Here is a 25,830-nt window from a genome sequence, read left to right on the forward strand (position 1 = left end):
TACCAGTATCAAAACTTCAACCCTTGGATTTATGATTATCTTTATGTTCATCGCAGTCATGTAATTCTAGGTTATTGTTACTGGATAGCTAGTTATTAGAAAGTAAGTGTTTTTTTCTTAAAGTTGCATGAATTGAAGGAGTTTGATGGAGGAGCAGTTCTGTACATGTACATTCAATTTCTTGTTTAATTAGGCATGTGACAGATGCATGATATATGATAAGTTATTCTGCCTAAGTTAAAAAATTGGGCTGTTTCGATGGCAGCATAATCTATGCTTGGAGTATTCTCTATATGACTTGCAGTGAGAAAGGTGTTAGGCGTAGGAGGGAAGGAATTCCTCCTACTGGCAACGAATCATAAAATCCAAAAATTTGGATCCCTTATATCACCTTTTGTAAGAAATCTGGCATCCCTATTTTTTCAGATTGCATGATCTGGGGGATTCCCTTATGGCAACCTTCTCCTCTCTTACAGCTGCCCATTATCTCAATTTCAGCCTCATGTGGGGTTTTCTGCTGGACAGTTTATATATAATCATTCAAACAGTCCCTCAATTAAAACTAGACACGCAGAAGACAGTGCTAGTTGGTATACTTCTGAATTCTGATGTAGTAAAATGAAAGGAATCTTTTTGGTTGAAAATTGAAATGAGTTAAAACCTCAAATGAGGGGTTGGTTTTGGCTTGAAGCTAGTTAAAACTGATTTGTTTCAAGTGGAACGAATTGGTTTAAGGGAAAACTTAATCTAGATTTTACAATAACTCGCCTAGTGCTCGACCCATTTAAGTAACATATAATATATCTGGAAGTCCTTCCATCTTTTTTATAACATAGTTTCCATTTCAAATCAAATTTAAAAAGACCACAGGAGTTTGTTACTTCCACTTTGCTTCTTTCAGAACTCCCTTAAGTATGTGATGTCAAGTGCAGCACATGATGATGTCAATATAAATACACACATACATAGCACATGTAACAATATGTATGGATCATGGTCTGCCTCTTGGTATGGGGCGTACCATATTGTATTGAGAGAAAACTGGTACAAAATTTATCTTTGCATCGGTGCAAGCCTTGTACCGCCTTATACCGAGGTGTACTGAGGTGCGTACCGGCTCATATTGAAGCATACTGACCTGTATTGAGGCGTACCGAGACAAAATTGAGAAAAATGGTTAGAGAGCTATTTTGGTATAGAGTGTATACCGTACCGTACCGTCCGAACTGATAAGGTACTGATATGGTACCTGATACTGAGATTGCGAACCTTGATATGGGTAGTTATATATTTGAATATGTGTATGTCTGTACATATTTGGATGTATGTATGATGTGTATGTATATTATATATACAGAATTTGTATATGTGTGTATGTATATGTTTATGTATGTGCATGTATGTATATATGTGAATATGTAAATATGTTTGTTGGACTGTTGGTATGTATTTCTTGTTTGTACCTTCTACTAATTGAAGGTGGTTGTCTTAAACTTAAAAAACGTAATAACCTAACTTAACAAAATGCAGAATGCTATATACAATGAGTGAACTTATGGGAGGTTATGTTTAAAATTAATGTCTAAACTGGTCGGATATAGATATTGACACAGGACAACTTAGGGGATGGCCTGCAATAGGAATTGGGCCTAAGAAGTGGGAGGAATTGCGGCAATTGCCTTGCTGTCCTACTGCAAAAAATAGGGCATTAGTGAATAATTTTGTGGATTAAAGGAAAGGGGAAAGCTATCTAGGTCCTTCCTAGGGTTTAGGGAATAGAGTGTGGTGTTTGGAGAGCATTTTAAGTTTGACATTGTGAGCTCAATACTGTTTTGAGATCAAATTTCAGGTCGCACTACATATTTCTGCAGGCTAAAGCAGGAATTTGCTAAAGGAGAAAAGAGAAAATAAAGGAAAGGGAGTAGGAAAGAGTGAACACTTTCTTTTTAATAACACAACTTATATAAATCATGACATCCTTTCACTATTTCAAACTGCATATATGGAGCCCACATGACCCAAGGTAAGTAACCAAATAAAATAGAGGAAAAACATAACTTGGAGACCAAATGACTTAATGGCTTGGCTACCAAGTAACCTAACTTACTTTTGAAAAAAAAATATTACTTGGACTCAAGCAAGCAACTTGTAAGTCAAGTAACTTAAGGGCCAAGTATTCTAATATCGTAACTTTAAAACAAATGCAAACTTAATTTATGAATAAATCTGGACCATTCATAATTCAAGGTCTGTGATTGTTTCTGTAAGAACTCCATGTAGTAGGACAAGGGCCTAAAATGCCCTCCTATGTTCTTGATCGAGCAATTGGAGTCTTCCATCAGCATGAATAAATTTATGCACAAGGTTCTAGAAGGCAGTTGAGTTATGCAAGTGGTTGTGCTACCACATTGCTTCTTGGAGTTATGTGGCCACTTTGGTTGTTGGGACTGTAAAAATATCAGAAAAATGTTGGAATGGCAAAGGAAGAAAATGAGTAGAGAGGTGGTGGATGTGGATTTAGTGGGAGGTGTGTAGGGTGGAGGGTGGTGGGATAAGAAGGCAGATGAAGGGAAGGAGGATAGGGAGGGTAGAGGGGATGAAATATGTGGTGATGTGGTAGTGGATGAATAGGGGAAAAGGGTAAGGAGAAAAGGAGGTTGTCAATCAGCACAAAGAGAGGAGCAGAAAAGAATGGAGGGAAGAAATTTCATTAGGAGAGAAAAGAAGAGAAAAAACACCTTCCCACTGCCCTGGCACCCAAGGCACATCACTTGCTGTCCATTATGTTTTCCCATTACCAACATTCTCTCTTCAGATCTCTCATCATTTTTTCTCGCTGCTCTCTTTTAGGGCAGGAGGATGAAGGGTTAAAGGGAAAGTCCCTCTTAAAGTCCATGCGCAAACTGAATTGAGTCTGCTCGACCAATGTACTGCCTGGATTGCATATATGGAGCTGTCTAAGCCTAGACAGGCAACTGGGCGACTGCTACGCAACACAACTGTGTGCTGGGGCTACTTTGGCCTTACATGCAGTAGCCAAAAGGTTACATAGGCTGGTTTTTAGATGAATGTATGATTGTAAAAGTGTAGGTATTCGTTCTGCGAACTTCATTGACAAACACTGGCAGGGAAGTTATAGTCTATTTTACTTTAGAAACATATTGCAAGAGCTATGCTCTAGCATGCCTGAATTTATTATAGCACTTGATTCCACCTAGATGATCAGGATCCATTAAACATGGTATAAGGTCATGATAGGCAACATTAAAACCAACTTCTTATGAAATATGGTGATTGTAATATTTGAATGTGAAATTTTAATTCTTAATAAAATTTGAAGTTTATTGTTCTGGGCAGTTGATAATTTGCTTACAAATGAATGCTTTTTGCTCATAACTTATCTATTTTTCTTCGCTTTAAACATTTGTTTGATGTTCAGCGTTGTTTGTTTTTAAGATTTTGATTCGACTTAACACACATTAAATTATTATATTTTCCAGCATATACTTGTAAAGATATTTTAAACTGACATGTAATCTATATTTTTCTCAGATCAAGGGCTCCACAAGTGGAGCTTCAACCGCTACAAAGGCACCTGCAAATCAGGTAAAAGAGGTGATCATTATACTCACAAAATGTACACACAATTCAAATCTGCTACCTTTTGTGGATGGCAAATTACGAGCCACCATTGATGGCAACAAGAATCGGCAATTTGTGTTTTACAAGGAGCAAATGCTTCTAAAAGTTGTCCATGCTATCTATTCTTTGATTATGCCATACATTGGGGCTGACATAGACCATTATATTTTTTCAGTAAAACCTTTGATGTCTAACTTTATGAAGTTTGAAATTTGATGCTTTGAAGTCCAAAATTTTATAAGTCATATGCAAGGTCGGTAGAACCGTCCTGAACAAGGCAACTCCGGCTATTTTGAGCTTTTCCAACGGCTCACCGGGACGGTTCCAGTGACAGAAATGAAAACCATTGCCGGAGGCGGAGAAGGAAAGAGAGGAAAAGGGAGAGCGGGGGGGGGGGGGGGGGGGGAGGCCGGCGCTGGGGCAGCAAGCGGAGGCCGCGGCCATTCCACTATTTCGTTCGAAACAGGAGTTTGACTGCTAAAAAATTTGAAATTTTTAAGTGAAGTTTACAAATCGCTTGCCGACTTTACTTAAAAATCATAAATTTTTTAATTTTGCAATTTTTAAGTGAAGTCGACAAGCGATTTTCTGACTTTACTTAAAAACTGTGAAATTTTTTTAGTGGTTGAACTTCTGTTTCGAACGAAACAGAGGAGCGGCCACAACCTCTACTGCTGCCCCGCTGGCCTCCGCCGGCTCTTTGCTGGCCTCCGTCTCTCCGCCTTCTCTCTCTCTTTTTCTCTCCAATTCGTCCTCTCCCCCGTCTCTTCTACTGTGTCGGTACGGGCTTGGCATGGCACGATGCGGGCCCATACTGACTCGCCCTGCCGGGCAAGTGGAACCGGTTTTGCCAACGTTGGTCATATGTTTATGCATCTGTCCAGATGTTTTACTGAAAAGCTGAACAATAGATATAACCATTTCATGGCCAATGGAAAGATTTGATTCTTCTTTGAAGTCTTTGCCCTTTTCCAAATAAACTATTCATCTATTTAATTATACTTGATATTGCTACTTAAAAAGTAACATTGTAAAGATTTCTAAAATAAATTTCATTCATGATTGACGAATCAGAATGAAATTTGGGACATGCGAGCAAGAATCATGTGATTGCACTTGCAGCACATATGGCAGTGCATTTGACTTCTACAATTCATGCTCTGTGCAATTATGCAATGCATTTGACTTCTGCATTAATGTTCTGTGAAATTTTAGTCAGTACGAGTCATTTCAGTATCTAGGAAACACATGATACAGTGTGATAGTTTTAGTTTAGAAGTATGCAAGATCATGTAAATCAATTTTCTGCTGCAAAATTAATGACTTCTGTCTTAATTTTCAATCCATTTTTGCATTATTGTCAAATTGTATAATTTTGTCTGTGATGCAGGCAATTACTTCAACTTCAAAAATTGTATGGGGATTTTGAGAAAGAAAAGTAGAATTTACTATTTATGACATAAATACCTTATTTTTCATGTTGCAGGAATTAGACATTTCATTTCCATCAGAACAAAATCCTGTTGACCTTTGCCATGCTGGTGTACTCACCCATATTCTTGATCTAGCAGTTGGAAAAAATTGTGCAATTTATGTTTAAAATTTTTGGGTGTTAAAATTTTGCAAATTTTTCTTATAAAAGTACTTATTCTAAATTTTGGAGTCAGCTTTTTCACAAATTTGTGCATTGATATTCAAAGCTTGTGCAACCTCTGGCAGACAATTGTCAAGGGTTGCAGGGGTGAATATTGAGGCATGATGGGGCATAAGAGCATATCCGCCCAAAAACATATCCCATTCCTGCAAAAAAAAGAGAAAAAAAGAATATTAAATTTGCAACTAGTATAACCAACAATATTTTATTCTGCAAAATTCCCAATTTATATTGGACTGTTCTTTGCTACAGGGTTTCCCTTGTTTTTGCATCTAATTGCACTAATTAATTTTTTGTTGGCCGTCTGCTGCAAGTTCGCTGACATTGTAGTTTTAGGACTCATGGGCAGTCTGTTTTTATCATGCAATTAAGTATAAGCCAGGGTATGAAAAATTGATTTCATTTGGGCTGCAATCCTGGATGGTATGGATTAGTTTTTATGTTTTTGAGTAGTTTCGCGGTATTGGCCAAATAGTAACAAAAAATTCCAAAATTTTAAAAGAAGGAAAAATATCATATAAATAAAAATAGACAAGCTAAGATATTAAAATATTATTTTCCTTTTTGTCCACACATGTTTTTTTGGCGTTGAAAGGATTGTGCTATACATATTTTTATGCATGCTATTGTGCATCAAGATATGAAGGAAATACAGCAATTCCCCAAGTATTTCAAGTGACTTTAGAATCCATACATGGTACAGACCTGTTATTTTTAACTAATAAAATGCACTCAATCATCAGTGCAATTCAGATCTTGAACTTATAAGAAGCATTCGTGGTTTATTCCTCTTCTGTGTAGGCCCCATCCACTAATACTGTGCCACCTATCCCTTCAATGCCAGCATCAGCTCTACCTCAAGCACCTGCCACAATGTTGGCTTCGTGAGTTATTTATCAATCACATGGTTAATTTTTATGGCATTAATTATGATGAAATACTTTTATGCGTCGGTGTTCAGCCTACTATATACCATGTTCTGCTGTTGGTTCACTTATTTAAACAGGGTTCCTGCAAGTGCACCTACTCCAACTGCCACAGCTGCCCCAGCTTCTGCAGTTACTGTGTCGTATGTTGTCTTTTACGCTCACTTTGTAACTGATATACTTAATTTTTTTTTAATAAATTAATTAAGAAAATCATCTTATTGTAACATTTTGCTCATCTCAACAGTGTAATGAAGGCTAGTTTGTATTGTTAAGCATCTTTTATTGTGTAGCGATTGGCATGATCTTGGGCTGTTATTTAGGGTATGTTTGGTTTCAAGAGAATCTGTAAAAAAGGAAAAAAGAATTATTTCTATAAAATGAATTTTTTTTCCTGAAATATAATAACAAACTTTTAAACTTATCAGTTTTTCAAGGAAAGTAGGCCGGCCTTGCAAATTTTTGCAACCAAACATAGCGTTAGAAGCTTTGATGTGTAGCACTGAGTATGTGGATTGTATACAGCCTAATGTCCTGGGGTTGGCCAGCCTATTCGGGGCCTTTTCCAAAAGCCCTCTTCATTGCCTGCTCCCATCCTTCAGACTGCATCCCATGCAGGCGCATGCTGGGTCCACAAGAGACATGCTCATGCATGTTATGTCATGGCCTAACGTCGACTCCTAATTGGTGGAGTTTTGGTGGCTTTCAAGGTGTTAAAGCTTTCTTTGTTTGCCTCTGGGATTTTTGGTGTTTATAGCGATGGCAATGGTTGTGTCCTGTGTATCTTTATAGTGTAAATAATGTAACCCCGAACTTACCCAAAAAAAATGATTACTGTGGAAATTGTCAAAAATTTGTGTGCCACTAAAGAAAGGTTACTTCTATATGTGCCACACATGTTATTTCCTTATGCCAAGGTTTGTTTTAAGTTATGATTTGGCCAACACAGATTGGTTACAGTCGAGACTGATTTAGAGACTGTCATTCAATTCTAGGTTTTGGTCGGTTTGGGTAGTTTCATCATTGACGGAAACCGACCTGTTTGGTCCACTTTCAGCCATTTTCAGCTTAAATGGACCATGGCTTTTCGTATTGGATTCATTTCTTTAATGGTTTTCCTCTGTTTTTCGAGTTAAATAGGAGATAGATAATAAATTCAACACTCAACAAGACAAAGTTTCTTAAAACAAAATATAAAGAATTCTCAAATAACTGAACTTCGATAAGTAAATTACATACATATATATTCATAGTACAAAACACTCTTATGTTTAATTTCACATGCATGCAATATTAACTTTAGTCTAAATTACTAAAATTACACATATAAATAACCTATGTAACAAAAACACTCAAAAACATCATGTAATAACATTTCTTGGCTTCTTTTATTTTTAATCTATTTTTTGAATTTCTTGATTTTATAAATCAAATGAACATTGGAGTGAAAGTTTCAAAATTGCCAAAACTATCGTAAATAAAACTCCATAGATTTGTTGAAATTGAAACCAAAACCAAGTTTTCAAACCTTGCTAAGCTTCGCAATCTTGTTACCGGGTACCATACCGGTACATTACTGGTGTACATACCCCATACCGATACCGTCCTCGAACTATTTTTCTTATTTTTTATCTCGGTACATCTGGGTACACCTTGGTATGCCTTGGTATACCTCGGTGTGGGATGGTACGGGGTCTGTACTGACCTGCAAATGAGTCTTATAATTGTTCCAACCTGGCATAATATGGTACATGCCGTGTTGGGTGGTTTGGGACGATACAGCAGTCCATGAACCTTCCTTTAGAATCATGGATAAATGATTATTACATGAAAGGACATCATGTTGAGAAAGTTTGCTATAATTTATCCTTAAGTTATTTTGGCAGCTATTCTAATTTTGACACTACTTAAATATGCTTTTGGCTTGTGGGATTGTGGGTTTTCTGCAATGTTACATTGACTTGATTACAAATGACTGGTGGGATGTGTAAGTTGTTGGTCGAATCTAATCTGCCAAAGTTTCTTGGATGCATGCTCTATTGTAATATGATAATTATGTAAGTTTGTGACTCAGATCCTCCAGGGTGAAAGTTTCTTGGATGCATGCTCTATTGTTATATTGTACTTACGTAAATTTGTGACATAGATCCTCCAAGGTGAAATGTAGGATATGGGTAACATAAGATTTATTTCTAATGCACTATATTGGGAAGAATAATCATGTATTGTTGATCTAGGATGTAAATTTTTAGATCGACAAAACTTGCAGTTATAGATGTATAATTTTCTTCCTGTAGAAGTAAAAAATGCAAATTATCAAGAAAAAAAAATCCTAAGAAATGTTTGTATTATCTTTGCAAATATGTAATAGGTTTTATGTCCTTTTGTGCCAATGGTGGTGGGACGTTGTCACTATACAATTGGACATAGTTTATGAATTCTTAAAATAAGACCACACCAAATTTTGGTCATATATTCGGGCAATACAATAATTGGTGCATACATGTATGTTGTCTGTATTTACTAGAAGCGGGTCTTGGTGCGAGAATAGGTTTGGTTGCAGGTGTGGGGTGGTGGGTATCTTAAAAACAAAAATTGAATATGAAATTCTTAAACAAGGGGTTCTGGGATGAGATTTCATATAGATTTATAAGCAGGTGCATCCTTGAGTGGAAAATATTTAGCCTCATAAACTCATCTCGGCTAACTTTGCTTCCATATTTTTCTTCACACCAAAGGCCAAGAAGCCAAATCAATCCATTTATTCCATTACTTCAACTACAATTCTTTATCTTCCTAGGACTTTTGCTTACATCTGCCACTCAACTTGACAGGGAGTATGAATTCTTGCCTTCGAACATTGCTTCTATATTTTTCTTTTCTTAAATATTACAACTAAAGGCCAAGAAACCAAACCAATCCATTTGTTCCATTACTTCAACTAGAACTTTTGTCTTGTTGGAGTTTTGCTTACATCAGCCATTCAACTTGATAGGGAGCAAGGTCGGCGGAACCATCCCGAACCGGACGATTTCAGCTATTCCGAGCCATACCGGTGGCTCACCGGTACGGTTCTAGCAATGAAAACAAAACTTGTTGCCAGAGCCAAAGAAGGAGAAGGAAAGACAGAGCGAGCGGGGGAGGGAGGGGAGGGAGAGGGCTGGAGGCCGGTGGAGGGTGGCGGAAGCTGGCGGATGCCGTGGGAGGTTCGAAACAAGGGTTCGGCAACGGCTTAAAAAAATTCTCGATTTTTAAGTGAAGTTTGTAAACGAAATAAAAAAACCGGCCGCAACCTCGCCTCCCGCTAGCTTTTGCTGGCATCCGCCACCCTCCACCTCCCTCCCTTCCTTTCTTCTCTCTCTTTTTTTCTCTCTCCCACAGTACCGTACCCTCTCCTCTGTTGGTACAGGCCCGACACGGCCTGTACCGACTGATGCCGCCGGAGAATCGGTACGGTGTCCGGTACCAGTTCTGCCGAGGAGTATGAATTCTTGTCTTCCACTTGTTGAATTATTTTCTTTATCATCTTTTAGTTCTGCTACCCTTTTGGAGTCTTTATGTAATTATGTTCAAAATAGTCTATTTTTCCCTTTTTTTTTTAAAGCACTCTAATGTTTCTTATTGTCTTCCACTCATCCATTTCCTTTCTCTTTGTTATCATCTCTTATATTCATTCTTTTTCCGCATGGCAAGATCTTATTTCTAGAGTTATATTATGTTTTTATCTTCTCTCCAGTAAGCATTATCTTTCTTCCTTGTTGGACAAAGGTAAATAATATAAAAAGAACAGACTAAATAATAATGAACAAGAATTTCATATGTTATATTTATTTGACTATTTTATTATGTATATTTTTATTTATTCTATGTTTTAGAGCTACATCAGATGTCTAAATCTGCAGTTTTCCATCGCAAATTATCTTGATTGGGTGCTGGTGCCGATCCTTAATTGTGCATCATATCCTTTTCTCTTATATAATATATTGTTAGCACAGTAATCTTTGCTTTTTGAACAAAATCTTGTCTTATGATGCATTTTTCACATTGTTCATCTAAATAATTTTCCTTATAATTAGCTTCCTCTCTATCTAAACCTTCACAATATGGCTTTTATGGACACAATGCTATGTAATCTTCCTAGTAATATAGAAACAAATGAGTTTTATTTAGCTTATACTGGAATTATAAGTGATAGCTTAGATGATTTCAGTGTAATGACTAATTTGCGTCCAAAGAATGTGAGTGTTCTTTCATTTTCTTTCAATCAACTTTTCAAACATTTCGCTATTCACTTGTGTTATAGAGGTGCTTCATTTCTTGATGTCATTGCCTGATCACTTTATTGGTCCTGTTGAAGTGTCAGTATTAGAAAATTATTTATCAGTAATGTCATTCTACATGTTTACTAATGCACTGACCATTTTTGTCTGACATCCTTTTGTTACCTAATTTTGCCAAAGCAGCACTGAAGTAGATGCATACGGTCAAGCGGCATCTAATCTTGTTGCAGGCAATAACTTAGAAAAAACCATCCAACAGATTCTTGACATGGGTGGGGGGACCTGGGAGAGGGACACTGTTGTTCGTGCTTTGCATGCGGCATATAACAACCCTGAAAGGGCTGTTGAATATTTATATTCAGTAAGATTCATTTTCTTCATTTTTCCTCAACTATAATAGAGATTCATTTCCTTTATTTTCTCCTCACATATAATAGCTTTACTTTTCTGAATTCTGCATCTCATTGTGAACTTTACAGAGAGGTTCTTTTCACTTCTAATCATTTTGATCGATATAGCTGTGACCTGAATTTATCGGTTTGGAATTACACAAAATATTGATACTATACCTATTGCTGCTTTTTTTACTTCATTATCCATATTTAGGACATATTGCGAACCTAAAATGTTGCCCACTCCTAGGATACTTTGTTCTCTCCATTGATATTCATGTTGGGTTGGGCTCCATTTGGTCACACTGGATTGCCATGCTGCAGAAATGAGGCCTTTATAATTATACCAACTTGTTAACTACGGCCAAATAGCTCTGCTTGGTTATAAGAGGAAATTTGGTATGAGTTATGGCATGAGAACTAAAGGTTGGGTAGGTAAGGTGATGATGGAACTTGAGGATTGGTTGGCGTACAATGTTAAAGATGATGCTTTTACTTGTAGTTAGTAGGGCATGGATTAATGTATGAATCAAGAAAGGGAATGGTCATTTGAAACTAGATGCCATTGTTCCAGCCTTGAGTTATAGTGCTGGTTAGGTTGTGAGGTCAAATCATTTTCAGTTACACCTTTTTTTTTTTGTTCCAGTCTGCATCTTCATTCTTATGCAGGGTACATATGGGGCTCTGGGTATATTAAAGAAACAAAATTTATAAGTTGTTTAACCATTATGGAATTGCTACACTTAAGCTACAGATTTCATTTTGCTTAAACAACATTTTTTTATGGCATGCTTCCATTTTCCTTCATCCATTGATATTGTTTATTGGAATTAACATGATTTATATGGTGTTGCAACTCAAGATGCTCTAGAATTTATTTAATTTTTTCTTGAATGTTTCATGAATCTGTACATACACTGTTACTTCTGCACACATGATATCTGTTGCACAGGATTTTGCGTAATGTATGAGATCCATGCATATATAAGTCTACATGTTCTTTGATATATGTGTGCACTCAGTTACGTGCACATTGGACATTTACATACGGACTAGCAATCATTCTTGTGTGATGGATATGCAATACTGCAATAACATATACTTAGGCATCCTCATGTATCTGCACAGATAGTGCTAGCAATAAGTTAATTTTACATGTTAAACTTTAACAAAGAAATGCTGGTCACAAATGAACTGCTTTTAGCTTCGTATCAACCCTCTGCATTGCTTACCTTGGATGAGTACAACTATCCACTTCCTCCAACTTTTTCTGTTTGATTCTCCTAGTTTTACAGAAAAGCTGCTGAATTTCGAAGGTTGTGAGTTTAGATCACTCTCATTGATCTTTTGGGTTAATAGAATACAGAGCTGAATCCTAGATTGTTCAATAATTCAGCATCCAAGCACTAACCTTTGATACAAGAAAATATGAGACAACTTAGTTCCTGGGGTGCTCGATTTAGTTTCAGTTAAGTCAATGCAGATAGCTGCTGTGGATGAAGTCTATGTCTGGAAGGAGCTGTGATAACCTTGGTGCAGGTAATGAACAGAAACTACAGGATGGAGTCTCCCTCACATATTCCTTTGGTGGTTCTAAACATTTTTCTTGGGAAACTTTGATATGGGGCAAAAACAAGACTGGACTAATTTCAAGGTTCGTAGTACCACTTTCGGTGACTGTGTCAGTAACTAAGTGGTACGATGTTGGTATGGTTTAGTTTGGTACTGTCGTTCGGTAGGGGGGGATGACTATCAATTCACTACTGGTACGAGTCAGTTTGCTAGTACAGACCTCCAAGATCTTACCCTACAAACCATGGTTAATGTATTTGATTATCCAATTTCTTCATGCAATTAGGAAATTCATCTTTTCCAAGCATGGTCAATGAACTCTCAAGATAATCTGTCAATGTCCTCTAGCCTCCTCCGTAGCCGCTAAACTAGCCATAGGTGTTATAGTAGTCTCTCCCTCCCTCTTTCCTTCTAGATGCCTTGGCCAAGAACTCCACAAAGTTTTAATTCTTCTATTCATAAATCTTGAATCAGATACAGTCTTGGCAAGGAAATCTTCTATTCTCAAGCTAGATGCATGGAACTCATCATCCCAAAAATTCTTTTGGTATTGTTGGGCGATTTAGGATAAAAGATGAGATCTTTCGTAAGGCAGATTTGGGAGTGGAGTGAAATAGCTTATCAAGTCATATGAGGAGCTCAAGAACCTATAATGAATGTCTGGACTTTGGATCTCATCTTAGTTGGTAGAAGAGGCAAAGAGTCATTTTTGTGGATTTCCGAGGATCGGGTTTTATGTAGTTGTAATATGCAGCATTGCTCATAGGGTACCCAGAATGAAAAGGGGGGGGGGGAGAGAGAGAGAGAGAGACTATGGGTTGGTAGCATCATGCAGAAGTGTAGAAGTGGAGTCTTAGGTTGTCGTTAGGACATTCTCAAGCTCTTAATTTGGGGTGTTGTGAAATCATTATTCAAATAGCTCACTATCTTAAAATCAAAGTATTCCTTGACCTATTTGTGGTAGTGATGAGGTGGATTTCCTGTGACTCCTAGATGTTCTTGATTCCCTTTCTTTAATAGGCAGTCTTTTCAGGGGAAACTGGAACGAGGCCCCTCCTAGTCTGAAAGTTGATAGTACATATAATGGACGTAGTCAATGGAGTATGCTTAAGATGCTGAGTTGTTAGCATTAAAATATAAAGAAATTCACCAAGTTAGGAGTAGGAATGATGGCTAGGATACTCCAGGATAAAGTATACAAATGTACCGACCAGCCCCCTTACATGAATAAGCTTTGGGCTTTGGATCTTTCCATGATTCTAGAAAACTCATCATGTGCTAGGCTTATAACATAATCTGTCATCGGGGTCTTGAATAGCAATGCTAAATGCTTTAGATGTAGGCTTCCTAAGTAAGATGTGATTATATCTTCTTGGAGTCTGAATATGACAAGGGCTGTTTGAAGATGAGTCAAACACACTTATCAAGAACTATCATCATCTATGCATCATGTGTTGGATTATGTCCAAACACTAATTTGAAGAAAAACGAAATAAGCACCATTATGGGCTATTTTATTGGTATGGTTCTTGACTTCATGATAATTGTATAACTCAAGCCAAATCAATTGCTCAAGCAATTGATTTTGTACAATGCTACATTTAGGCAGGGGTGAGCAAAAGATAATCTTCCACTAATATAGCTAGATTGAATTTTTCCTCCTTTTGGAATCAGTCACTGGCAGTTCTATGCTATCATAAGGGCCAATAGAGCACAACCAGCATTCCGAGCATGATGGAATAGAGAACAACCAATTGCCACCAGCAATCTAGATCAAGGTAAGTAGAACCGATATCAACAGTTGTGCTTCCTGGCAACTAGTACGGTACCGGTCTACACCGTACCGAACCATGGTGTATGGGGGGGGGAAGGCTAGAGAGGAACGAGGAGAGGGAGGGAGCGGGAGAGGTGGGAGAGGATGAAGGAGAGGGAGGGGGAGAAAGAGAGAGGGAGAGAGAGTGGGGGGACTCATCTGGCCGGGCTTTGATGGGTTTGGATGGGCTTTAAGCGCTTTGTGATGAGGGAGAGAGGCCAGATTCGAAGGAGGAGGGCTTCGAGGGCTTCACGATGAGGGAGAGAGAGGCTGGATTTAGCAACGTGGACTTTGAGCGAACCCTAACAGAGAGAGATAGAAGCGCCATTGTGTTGCTCAAATCGGCTGATCGGAACCTAAATGGGACCCGAATCCTTTTTCCCTCTCGTGTCTTTGCCAAATTTGAGGCCGCCATTGTCTTCCACTAGAGCAAATCGATTGGGGGCTATTGGAGCTGATTTCGAGTTGTCGTCTTCCAAGTTCCCTTTCGAAGATTTTTATTGTGGATTTTTTCCTGTTCCATGTCTAATGCATTTGATTTAGGAGGATTTGAGGTTTTTATGGTTGATGTCTTGATTTGAGCCCATGAACCATGCCACTAACCAGTCCGTTTCGATATGCCTCAAATTGGCCGATTCGGTATGTCCTGAACTGATTGGTTCGGCATGGTTTGCTAGACCTTAATCAAGGATCGTACTTGTTACTAATGATATTCTTTCATTATTGTGCTTTTTCTTGTTTTATTTTATAAATGACAACGTCATTAACATTTCAGTCTCAAATTCATACCAATCACAAGATAACATGTGATTATTCCACCTTTCCACTTCTAGATCTTCAAGTATCGCTATGTGAATGCAGCAAAATTATGGAGGTATCCTTAACACTGTTATCTGTAAGTCTTATGTTGACACATATTATCAGGGTATTCCTGAACATGTTGAGGCCCCGCCTGTGGCCCAAGCACCTGCAACTGGGCAAGCTGCCAGTTCCCCAGTCCAGGCTCCACAACCTGTTCAGCCTGCAGTTCCTTCCAGTGGACCTAATGCTAATCCTTTGGACCTCTTTCCTCAGGTAAGTGCAGCAAATGCTTGCTACTTTTTTTTTCTATTCAAATTTAAATATGATAGATTCATTCATTGTTCCTTCTGCAGGGTCTTCCGAATGTGAGGTCAGGTGCAAGCAGCCTTGATTTTCTTCGTAATAGTCCACAGGTATCATGAGTTTAGTATTTTAAATATTAGACTACAACTAGTAACTGTTGCAGAAACTTATGGCCCTCCATTTCTTTCTTTGTAGTTCCAAGCCTTTAAGGCGTTGGTGCAGGCAAATCCTCAAATCCTACAGGTCTTCTTTTTGTTCCTTTTATTATGTGAATCTAAATTCTGGCCTTTGAGTTATTTCATAATTTTATAATGGTCTGTCTTATGGTAGTCTCCTTGGATTCTCAACAGCCCATGCTTCAAGAGCTGGGGAAGCAAAATCCGCTAGTTATGAGGCTCATTCGAGAACATCAAGCTGAATTCCTTCGCTTGATCAATGAACCTGCTGAGGGAGAAAGGTGAGAAGCCTTTTTATATATATATGTTCTTGGTTTATGGTAGAGACTTAGAGAGGATGTTGATTTTGCTGATCTTTCTAATTTTTTTGAAGCAGCAATTTATTAGGTCAGTTAGCTGCCGAAATGCCTCAAGCCCTTACAGTCACTCCAGAGGAACGTGAAGCCATTGAACGTGTAAGTTAACCTATATAATCCATTTTTTAAGGTTTTGGTTATGCTGCTAATGGAGGTAGTCAATGTAAAGCTGTCCAGGTTACCTGCTTCTGTAGCTATGGACTCATGATTGGGGGTCTCTGGCAAGAGTTGGAAACTTTTAATGCAATGAATTACAACTAAGTTGAAAAGGTATTTGAAGTTAAAGATATTGAGCCAGTAATGGTGAACAGTGAAACAAACAGGTAGATAAAATGTACATTTTGTTGAGATTCTTAAAAAAATGAAAATTATTACTAGGTAATGACTAACAGAAGTAACAAAGTGGATACAGCAAGGTATAGCAGGAAGGCTACACATGGAGTTTGGACAATCTTTGCAAGGGAAATTAGAGAATCAACAAACTTACTACCTGACTGTACTGTCATAGAAAACATTGGAAATGAAATATTTTAAAGAGTGATTGGCCTAGAGGTTTTCTAGACTTGCAAGTTAGACTGTAAGGTTTTTTAGGATATTAAGAAGCTAAACACAGAAGTTGCAGAGGGTTCAGTGAATGTCCACAGTGGTCTTATAACAGGATTTCAGATTGCAGAAATTATGTGCATCCAGAAAACTAGAGGATACCGAAATCTTAGGGGAGTGAAAATGGAGACAATGTCATCAGAGTTAAGAGACGATAGAAGGGAATAAGAGGGATAAAGAGACAAAAAGGTAGAGAGAGAGACATGGAAAGAAGGCACTAGAGAAACAGTAGGGGCTAGCATTTCTTTTAGCTGCCGTCTCCAGCACATACATAGATAACCTATCCCCTAAAATATTAACTCGAATGCCAAGTAACCAAATAACATACATATCTCAGATATTATCTTAAAGAGCAAGTACTTGGTAACTTGGCTACATGATAACTAGAGGTGCTAATGATCTGCGCTTGGGCAAGTTCAAGCTTGGCCATGGTAAAGAAGATAGGTCTGGCTCAGTCCAAGCCTATATTCAATTTTTTTATGGCCTGGCCCTAGTCCTGGCTCAGCCTAGATTTGTCCCAAGGCCAGCTGCTTATTTTTTTCCTTTCTCACCATATTTAGTGTGTGTGCATGCGCAACCACCAATCCTCTCTTCTGCTTCTTGTTACCACAGCATCTTCCCCTCTGCTCGTCACTGCATCATCCTTCCCTTGTCGCTCGTCGCCATAGCATCATCTCCTCTGCCCCTGGCCGCCTCTCTGTCCTTCTGTCCGTTGCTTGCCATGGACGACAAAGGTGGATAGTGGTGGTGGCAGATGGTGGCAGCAGGATTGGCATACGGTGTTATGTGTTTCCATGGAGAGAGAAGATAAGAGGGGAAGGAATCAAATGAGATGGAATTAGGGTTTGATATGCAAGCCAATTGGCTTGGGCCTGCCCAAATCAAGCCCAAAATGAATTTGGGCTTGAAATTTGATGCCTGGGCTTGGCCCATGACCCATTCCAATAAGCTCAGCCTGGCCTCAGACAAGCCCAGCCTGGGCCCATTAATAGACAGGATAATAACTTAAAAGTCCAAGCTGAGGGAAAGAAACCCAATGACTCAAACTCTAATAAAAAATTTGACAAGTACAGGTTCATTATATTATTATATTTAAAGCATTACCTTTTCATGTTCCACAGCAAGCACTTAAGGCTCTTAATTTTGGAGATCTTGGCTTTCTTCAGTCGGGTTAAGGGACCCAAGATGACATATCTATTTCGATTGGCTTGTTGCAAATTGTATCAGCTGTTTGCTTTGTCTACATAATTTTGTCCTTAATAAGTATGTGCTTCATCTTGTTGTCACTGCGATAGAATGAGTATATGCATTAGTTTAGTTGCTGTGCCGCATTTTGTGGTCCGAAAACCTGTGTATATCCAGCTTTGTATCTTATACTCAAGTTTCTTATGGACACAAGTTGCCTATGTTTCATACTAGGCATTTGGACCATGCCTCTAGATGACATGATGGTGAAGCTCTGAAAGTCAATCACCAAGTCACACAAGTGGTTGCTGCAGCCTACTTTAGTATGAAAGCTGTTGCACCATTGCCAATAGTCCTTGCTAGGTGGTTAAAAGAGGATGAGGGACAGCAATGATGCATTTCATACTTGTCTTCACTTTGGTCATCACTTTCTTTTGGCTTCAAGAGGATGATTTTGTAGGCTTTCTGCAGAAGACTTGCATCAAACATAAAATGGGCCTTGGTGGTGAAAGTCACCAACCAGTTGAAGAGGAATTTTCTCAATCATGATACGTGTACAAAAATATAACTCAATACTTCTTTGACTTTATCCCACCCGCACATTTGTAGCCAGCCTGCAGTAGCAACTTGAATACCAAGTAATTAAATAACTTAAAGATCAAAGTCACTTGTAAAAGGAAAATTAACCTCACAACATCTAACTTGAGTAGCCTAGCATCTAGGTAACTTAAATTCCAAGATACTTAAGGACCAAGTAACCAAATTATCTAAAGTTTTATTTGAAGTCTAAACAAATAGAGGCTCATTATGCAGTCATATTTGAGCAGTTCAGGCCTTTTGGCCTAAGATTGAGTCTGTGATGGGAAAAAACTTAGCAGGGTAAGGGCCTGAATTATGCTTCCAAGCTCTTGATCAAGTCAGAGAAACTTAAAACTAAGCTAAAGGTGATTGGTGGGGAAAATTTAAATAAAAATAGTTAACTATATGTATTAGATATGATGACCATATGACATTGGTAAAGGATATTCAGACTGGGGAAGATAGAATGTATTTCCGAAGTTTAATAAATTAAAAATTTCCAAAAACAGTGATAAGAGCATGTATCCTTCTAGAAACATCACCCCCCCCCCCCCCCCCCCCCCCGCGCGAAAAAATAAACCTTGGTGCGCTATTTTGGTCCAAAAAATGAGAAATGGGAAAATCATATTGATTTTTTTTTATGAAATTTGAATATGTTGTAGGAAGCATGCAGGTTTTAAATTCTATGAGATGGCGCATCTTGGTTTCCATATGGAGGGTATCCCGCCCTGTTGCAGTAGCTGTCCTAGTCAAATATCTTGCTAGGAAGCCTCCATCTCTTTCCCCTTCTTTTTTCTTTCTTTGTGTCTTTTTATTTTTTTTCCTTTCTATCTTTTCTTCCTTTCCCCCTTTCTTTTTCTTCTTTTTTCCTTTCTTTGTTTCCTTTGCTCTCTTTCCATTTTTTTCTTTCCTTCCTTTCTTCTTTCCTTTCTTTTCCTCTTCTTTCCTTTCTTCCTTCTTCGCTTTCTTTATTTTCTTTTTCCTCTTTCTTTTTCTTTCTTCATTTCTTTCTTTCTTTCTTTTTCCTGCAACATGATTTCACCCCACGTAGGTGGGTTTTGAAGTCCTGCCCCAACTTAGATCTCGTTCTCGCGAGAACGAGACAAGATGGCCAAGGCGTTGCCCATCTTACTAGGATTTAAAACCATGGTAGGGCGGACATTACCCTACAATACACTATTTTTTGCTTTTGTGATACATATTTTATTATTTATAAATATAATTTTTAGAGTAAACTAATTATTAAAAATTGTATGAGAATAAATTCAGTTAAAAGTGAATTTGATATTGTTTTAGTTAAATTCATGATTCTATTATATATATATATATATATATATATATATATATTATGATTTGATGGTTGATAATTGATAAGTTATATTTCACACTTTAACTTGTATTTAGTGGTAACATTTTAGTTTTATTGAAATCATGATACTGGTACTAGCACAATGTGCCCTTCAAACATTGATTCCAAAATGCATATATTTCCATCCAAAGCTTATTTAGGACAAAAATAATTGAAAAATAGAAATAAAAAATATAAAAAAGTACCAAGAGACAACTTGCTCAAAGAGTCTGGACAATAGAGTCCCATTATTAGCCCAACCTAGGATAGAAGCGGTATGGGGCTCGACATTGGTTCTTTAAAACTTGCTGAAAACGAACCCATTTGAAGAGTCGGGATAAGAGAGTCACAGTATTAGCCCAACCTTGGACAGAACTGATATGAGACTCCGTATTGGTTCTTTAAAATTTGCTGAAAACTGTTACTTTGTATAAGTAATTTTAATCAATACAGATGAAGAATCTTGATGGGATTACACAAAAAGAAAAATGAAGAAGAAAGCTGAAGCAAAAATAAAGATATATTAAAACAATATTCTTGAACAAATTTGGCATCAAGAGAAAGTTCATCCATTATTTGTTTTTACGTATTTGTATTTTCATGCAGTTAATTGAGGGAGGGTTTTGTGGTCTTAGTGAAGTTATTTTTTGGTCACGTCGGGCTTCCTATCTGTGCAGGAATTCAATTTTATTAGGGTAGCTCACCTACATGAAAGAGGATTACTACTTAAAATCAGGTTTCTTTCAGTTAGATAATATTGATTATTTCATTTGATTTTAAGTCCTTCAGTTAGTAGAAAGTATGAGTAAATTAGGTGATTCATTTTAATGTTCTAATTTTTTAACTACTTCTAGAATTCTTGTCAGTTGGGATGCTTCACAGGACACCGGGATGGGGTACCATATTGAGTGTTGGGACAGGACCATCCTACTATTGTTCTAGCATCCTGATCAGCACGTTTTGGGATATCCTTTGTCCCAAGTGTCGGGATGGGGCGAGACGGTGTAGCATCCCATTCTATGAATAAATTGGGACAACTCTGTCCTATGGGATTTAAAATCTTGCTTGCAAGTCCTATTTTGCACAACAGTGTATGGATGTCTTGATTCTAGTTGGGTTGCAATGCTGAGGTTTTTCAAGCTATTAGGATTTAGTGTTGTGGTTGTGGATATATTTACATTTTTGTGATTGTGGATATCATACATCTAATGTTTTTGTGTGAGCTGTAGTTTTGTAGAAGGCGGGGGTTCTTTTCTTTTTGTATTTTTCATTCCTAGAGCTACAAGGAGATCATTCTTTGCCCTTGAAAGGTGATATTATGATTAAAAGATGATGACAATTTCATACTATGTGAATCATAAACTGTTGGTAGAGAGGTTTTCTTGTTATTATCTGTCGAGCTACTACTCTTCCTATTTTCTTGCAAACCTTATGGAATCCACAGAATCTTCCTGCATTGCTTTTGATCTGTTTTCCTAATCTATTTCAACATCTTCGGTTCAACATTGGCGTTGATTTCAGCTATCAAGAAATTCGAGCGTAACAGAGAATTTTGTTTAACATATCAACTTAGTAATTGTCCCTTCAAAAAGAAGAAAAAAATCAACTTAGTAATTTGAGTGAACATATCAACTTAGAATCTTGTTTAACATATCAATAGTTTCAGGTTAAGTAGGACCAAGATGGACTACATGGAAATTTTAGTAAAAATAGAAATAGAGATGAAGATGGAATTATAATTGAGGGTCATGTAGTAAGTTTTTAAGAGTGATCATTTGGTATTTAAGATTGACTATTCATAAGAAGGGGAGATTGAAAAGGATGTTATCCATAGGTTTAAAGCTAGTTAGATGAAATAAAGAAATGCAATTGGGATATTATGTGATCGTAGGATACCTTGCAAGTTGGAAAAAAAAATTTAGAGGACAACCATATAATCATGTTTTATAGTACATAATATGTGATAGTTAGAAAAGAACGTGTACAAGATGGTTGAATGAGAATGTTGAGATGGATGTGTGATAATACAAAGAAAGATAAAATAAGAAATGAAGTTATTTGTAACAAGGTGGAAGTAACATCAATTGAGAACAAATTAAGTGAGGGACAACTTAGATGGTTTGTACATGTACAACGTAGGTTGAGAGATGCACCAACATGAAGGAGCAACTTGAATATATGTATAAGGAATGAAGAGGAGTAGAGGTAGACCGAAATTTCATGGGATGTAGTAAGGAATAATTCGAAAATTTCTTATTTAAGCTATTATTTTGCCAAATCCCCACCTTAGCAGTAGGTATTTCTCAAATGTTCTTATTGCATGATATTGATATGGGAGTGCTCACCAATGTAGGATTGCTATATTTTCATGGAATGCAAGCAACAATAAATTTTATCAAGCTGGTAAAGTGAAAAGTTTTGACTTATGTGAGTTTCGTACATTAATAGGTCATCAGTCATGCTGGATACTCTAAGCTATCTTAACTTGTTAGATCATTTCCATATGAAAAAAATTGCTAGAACATTTCTATATTTTGACATTTTGGGTCCTCTAACTTCATTGTATGTGATTATGTTAGCTTGAGGCAATGGGCTTCGATCGGGCACTTGTGTTGGAGGTCTTCTTTGCCTGCAACAAGAATGAGGAGCTGGCAGCAAACTATCTTTTGGATCATATGCATGAGTTTGAAGACTGATCGTTAAGGTATACTTGAACACAAGTTCATTCAATCCTACCCACAGTGGTGTGTTATGTCAATATCAGTTACAGGTTAAATAACCCCCAACCCCCCATGTCCAGTGTATGGTTAACCTATATGATGTGTCCGGAAACTATTATTGTGTATAAAGATTGCTCTTTGGATCATTTCTGGCTATATTGTTTCTTTCCCTTCTAAGAAAGTAAAGAATTTCGTAGAATAATCATGAATCTGCAATCATAATATTACGAGTTGCTCATTTAAATGATCTTGGGTCTTCTGAAAACATGTTGGTAATGGCCTCCTCTTTCCTTTGCATGTGAATGCCACCAGAACAGGATGATGAAGCATCTTGGAGCCTCTTTTCTCCCTCTTGCTCCGTTGCTTTCTCCTCTCTACATCATTCTTCATCTATTCTGCCAGATCCAGCAGAATAGTGCAGGAATTCAATGGGTGTGGTTGCCAGCTTAGGTTGATGATAGCCTTTGGGTCATTTTATTGGATACTTTAGATACTTGGGTACGAACCCTCCTCCATGAAGGCTGGAGATGTTTACAGCTATCAGATGAAGTTTGCCCGGGTTGCATTGCTCATCACCTGCATATCTTCATAAAGAAAATCAAATGAAGAATTTAATTCTATTCTCGAGATTAGAAGAGAGAACGAGTTTCACAATTGTCATCAGAAGTTTCATAAATTTGTTGAACATGAATCTTTACCCAAACTTGATTATCAGATGGGAACCAGGAAAGGCAAGAGCTTACACCCCTTCTCTGCTTCTGATGTCCCAAGTACAGCATATATTCTTGGGAACTGTAGATTTTCTGTGGTGCTTCGAGAAGCACTGATGATTATGACAAGGATTTCACTTTCTGCGGTCCTTACTTTTGGATAAACTACAAAGCTTGAAGCTTTGAAGGATGCTCATGTTTAGGGCTTGGGTCCAAGCTATGTAACCAAGCTTGATCCAGCAACCTAGGCTCGAAAGTTTTAGGCCAAGTTAAAAATATACTAGGGTTGGTCAAGAACTGCACAGAATTAATATGTATGTGTTTGTATACATAGTAATTATAAGTTTAGATAATGGATCATTGGAACGGTCCATTCGTAGTCGTAGTCATTAGATGTTAATTCAAATGTGGACAAAGCTTGATCCCATTTTTTAATTTAAAATTGAACCGAGCTTGATCCAAACATGAATTGATTTTTAGATTTATTTAAGATTTTTAAGTTGATCAATGCTTTGATTCGGTTCAGCTTAAAATAAAACTTTAAATAATGATAAACAAACCTTGACGTCAACTTTCAACCTCAAAATTAATTTCAAACGAAGCTTGATCACATAATCTAGCTCAGCTTGGTTACACCCCTACTCGTGTGAATATGTTACAGGGAAGAGTAGACAAGTCATGAAAGAATATTATAAACTGAGGCATGAAAAGCAATCTAGAAGTGAAAAGACGCTTGAAGAGGGACAGAACGTAAGAGGTCACTTTTCTTAATTAGCTATTAAGATAGAGGAGAAAAGTTTCAAGAAAACTGATAACCCCTAGATGATGACTCCCTTTAAAGGCATTATCAACTACCAGAGTGGAAATTATGACCATTGCGCACCCACTCTAAAGGGAAATGGCCATGGAGTCAGGACCACGAGCCAGCAGTCAAAAAACAATCAAAATTTGGATCCTAAACTACACTCAATATGTTTGTTTAGTTAGGTTCAGGTATGACACTGAAACAAATAATCCCATAACATTTTTACATGCATAATTGATTATATTTTCATAGGAATTACATGTACAGTCATTATACACAATTTATGTTAGCATTTTATATATGAGCCTTTACAAAAATCATCTTTTGGACTCAAATAAGAATCATCAAATTTAAGATAAAAAGTTTGTACAGAAGAAATAATTGTCATTGGTTTCGTTAGACAATGGTAATAAAAAAAATACAGTTGATGTAAATAATATAAAGCTATTTTTACCATTTAATATTATTTTATTCAAAGATACTAAACCAAAACAGCAATAATCTTTCTTTAGATGTAGAATACAACAAGAAACAAAATCCAGATCAAATCCAACAAGTAAAACCCAATTCAAATCTAGACTTGATAGTACATTGGATTTTAGTATGGATCTTCTCATATTGGATTTAAGACTTCGACGGCCCTACTCGTCAAGAACATTCCCCAGCTATTTTGGAATTTTGAAAATTGATTATCATAACAACTGTTTTCCATTACAAAAAGTTTCCAGTTAGTTGATGTTGGTCATGCCATGGTTAGTAGGAATCCGGGTTCTTTTCCATTCATCTTTAACAAGGGCTTGTACTTGGCACGCTATTTAGACGTTTCTCCATTATCTAAACGTATCAAGAGAGTTAACCTAGAAATACACAACAGTTGGTATTTTCTTTTCTCTTGTTGGCTCTTGTAAACATTCCTTGCTATAAGACTAGGATGATGCCTATAGAATCTCTCGAACTTCATATGATGCTTCATGATGATCTCGTAATAATGTTCATCATCATTCCCATAATAATAAGGAGATGTATATTATCGAGATGGTATCATCACTTTCCACTTGGACAAGAGAGGAGGATTCTGATTCAAGTTAGTATCATCTCTCTAGTGATGAGGTAAATATAAACTATAATCATGGAGATTTGTACATCCTCATCTCATCAAAATAAATTAGGGGATGCATAATAGGATTCATCCATTACACGAAAATTAAAGATTACAAAATAATTGAAAAAGTATAAGATGATATAAGATAATTGATGAAACTAATATAGTAAACACCTTCAATAACTCTCTTTTCTCTGACCAGAATAAAACTGAAGATGGTACTCGTGCGATCAAAGGTGAAAGAGATAGCCTTCAATATCAGCAGCCATCAATGAGGAACCATCTTTAGAAATTGGGGACTAAGCAGTGATACCCATCAACATCAGTTCAGCTAAACAGAGCACAAGTTCAATTTCAAGAACTGATAACTTCTCTTAAAAACTATGTTAGGGACTAGAGCAGTGATAAACAAAAGGACAAGGCAGTGACAAACAAAGGGGTCATACAGTGATAAACAAAGGTGGTGACAAAAATCTATATCCAATTTCACTGCATATGCAAGTTCACCCTCTGTAGAGTCCCTTCCAAACCCATCTCAACAACTGTATTAGGGACTAAGCAGTGACAAACAAAGACAAGCATGCTTGTGGAGTCACACGTTGCGCCTGTAACAAATTCATTTGATGCTTCACGAGGATAATAACTTTTATGATAATGTTCATCATCATTCTCATAATAATAGGATTTGATTCAAGTGAGTTTCATTCCTCGAGAGAATAGGTAAATATAAACTAGAACGGTGGAGATTAGCCCACCCTTATTAGGAGATACATAATAAGATTCATCTATTGCACGAAAATTAAATGGTATAAAATAACTGGAAAAGTATAATATGATATAAGATAATTGATGACACTAATATA

The 25,830-nt window shown here is 37.1% G+C and overlaps 1 protein-coding gene across 6 annotated transcripts in view; it reads left to right on the forward strand.

The window, feature by feature from the left end:
• LOC103715340 (ubiquitin receptor RAD23d-like) overlaps positions 1 to 22,597 on the forward strand; it is a 33,750-nt gene extending 11,153 nt beyond the window's left edge. Inside the window, exons 1-11 of one of the 6 annotated variants that reach the window (XM_088721519.2) lie at positions 2,520 to 3,043; positions 3,553 to 3,606; positions 6,098 to 6,180; positions 6,303 to 6,365; positions 10,686 to 10,863; positions 15,204 to 15,353; positions 15,434 to 15,493; positions 15,579 to 15,626; positions 15,734 to 15,840; positions 15,936 to 16,014; positions 22,210 to 22,597. In XM_088721519.2, the coding sequence (XP_088577645.2) occupies positions 2,948 to 3,043; positions 3,553 to 3,606; positions 6,098 to 6,180; positions 6,303 to 6,365; positions 10,686 to 10,863; positions 15,204 to 15,353; positions 15,434 to 15,493; positions 15,579 to 15,626; positions 15,734 to 15,840; positions 15,936 to 16,014; positions 22,210 to 22,326 (1,035 nt within the window). In that variant the 5' untranslated portion in view covers positions 2,520 to 2,947 and the 3' untranslated portion in view covers positions 22,327 to 22,597. Of the gene's footprint in view, positions 1 to 2,519; positions 3,044 to 3,552; positions 3,616 to 6,097; positions 6,181 to 6,302; positions 6,366 to 10,685; positions 10,864 to 15,203; positions 15,354 to 15,433; positions 15,494 to 15,578; positions 15,627 to 15,733; positions 15,841 to 15,935; positions 16,015 to 22,209 lie in introns of those variants that run through there. The other 5 variants (XM_088721518.2, XM_008802931.5, XM_008802932.5 and 2 more) reach the window with 5 other exon arrangements.
• Positions 22,598 to 25,830: the final 3,233 nt, after the last annotated feature.

Source organism: Phoenix dactylifera, chromosome 5 (genome assembly GCF_051530095.1).
Source record: "Phoenix dactylifera cultivar Ajwa chromosome 5, Ajwa_hap1_PhDact_Kaust_v1.1, whole genome shotgun sequence".
Taxonomy (NCBI): Eukaryota; Viridiplantae; Streptophyta; class Magnoliopsida; order Arecales; family Arecaceae; genus Phoenix; species Phoenix dactylifera.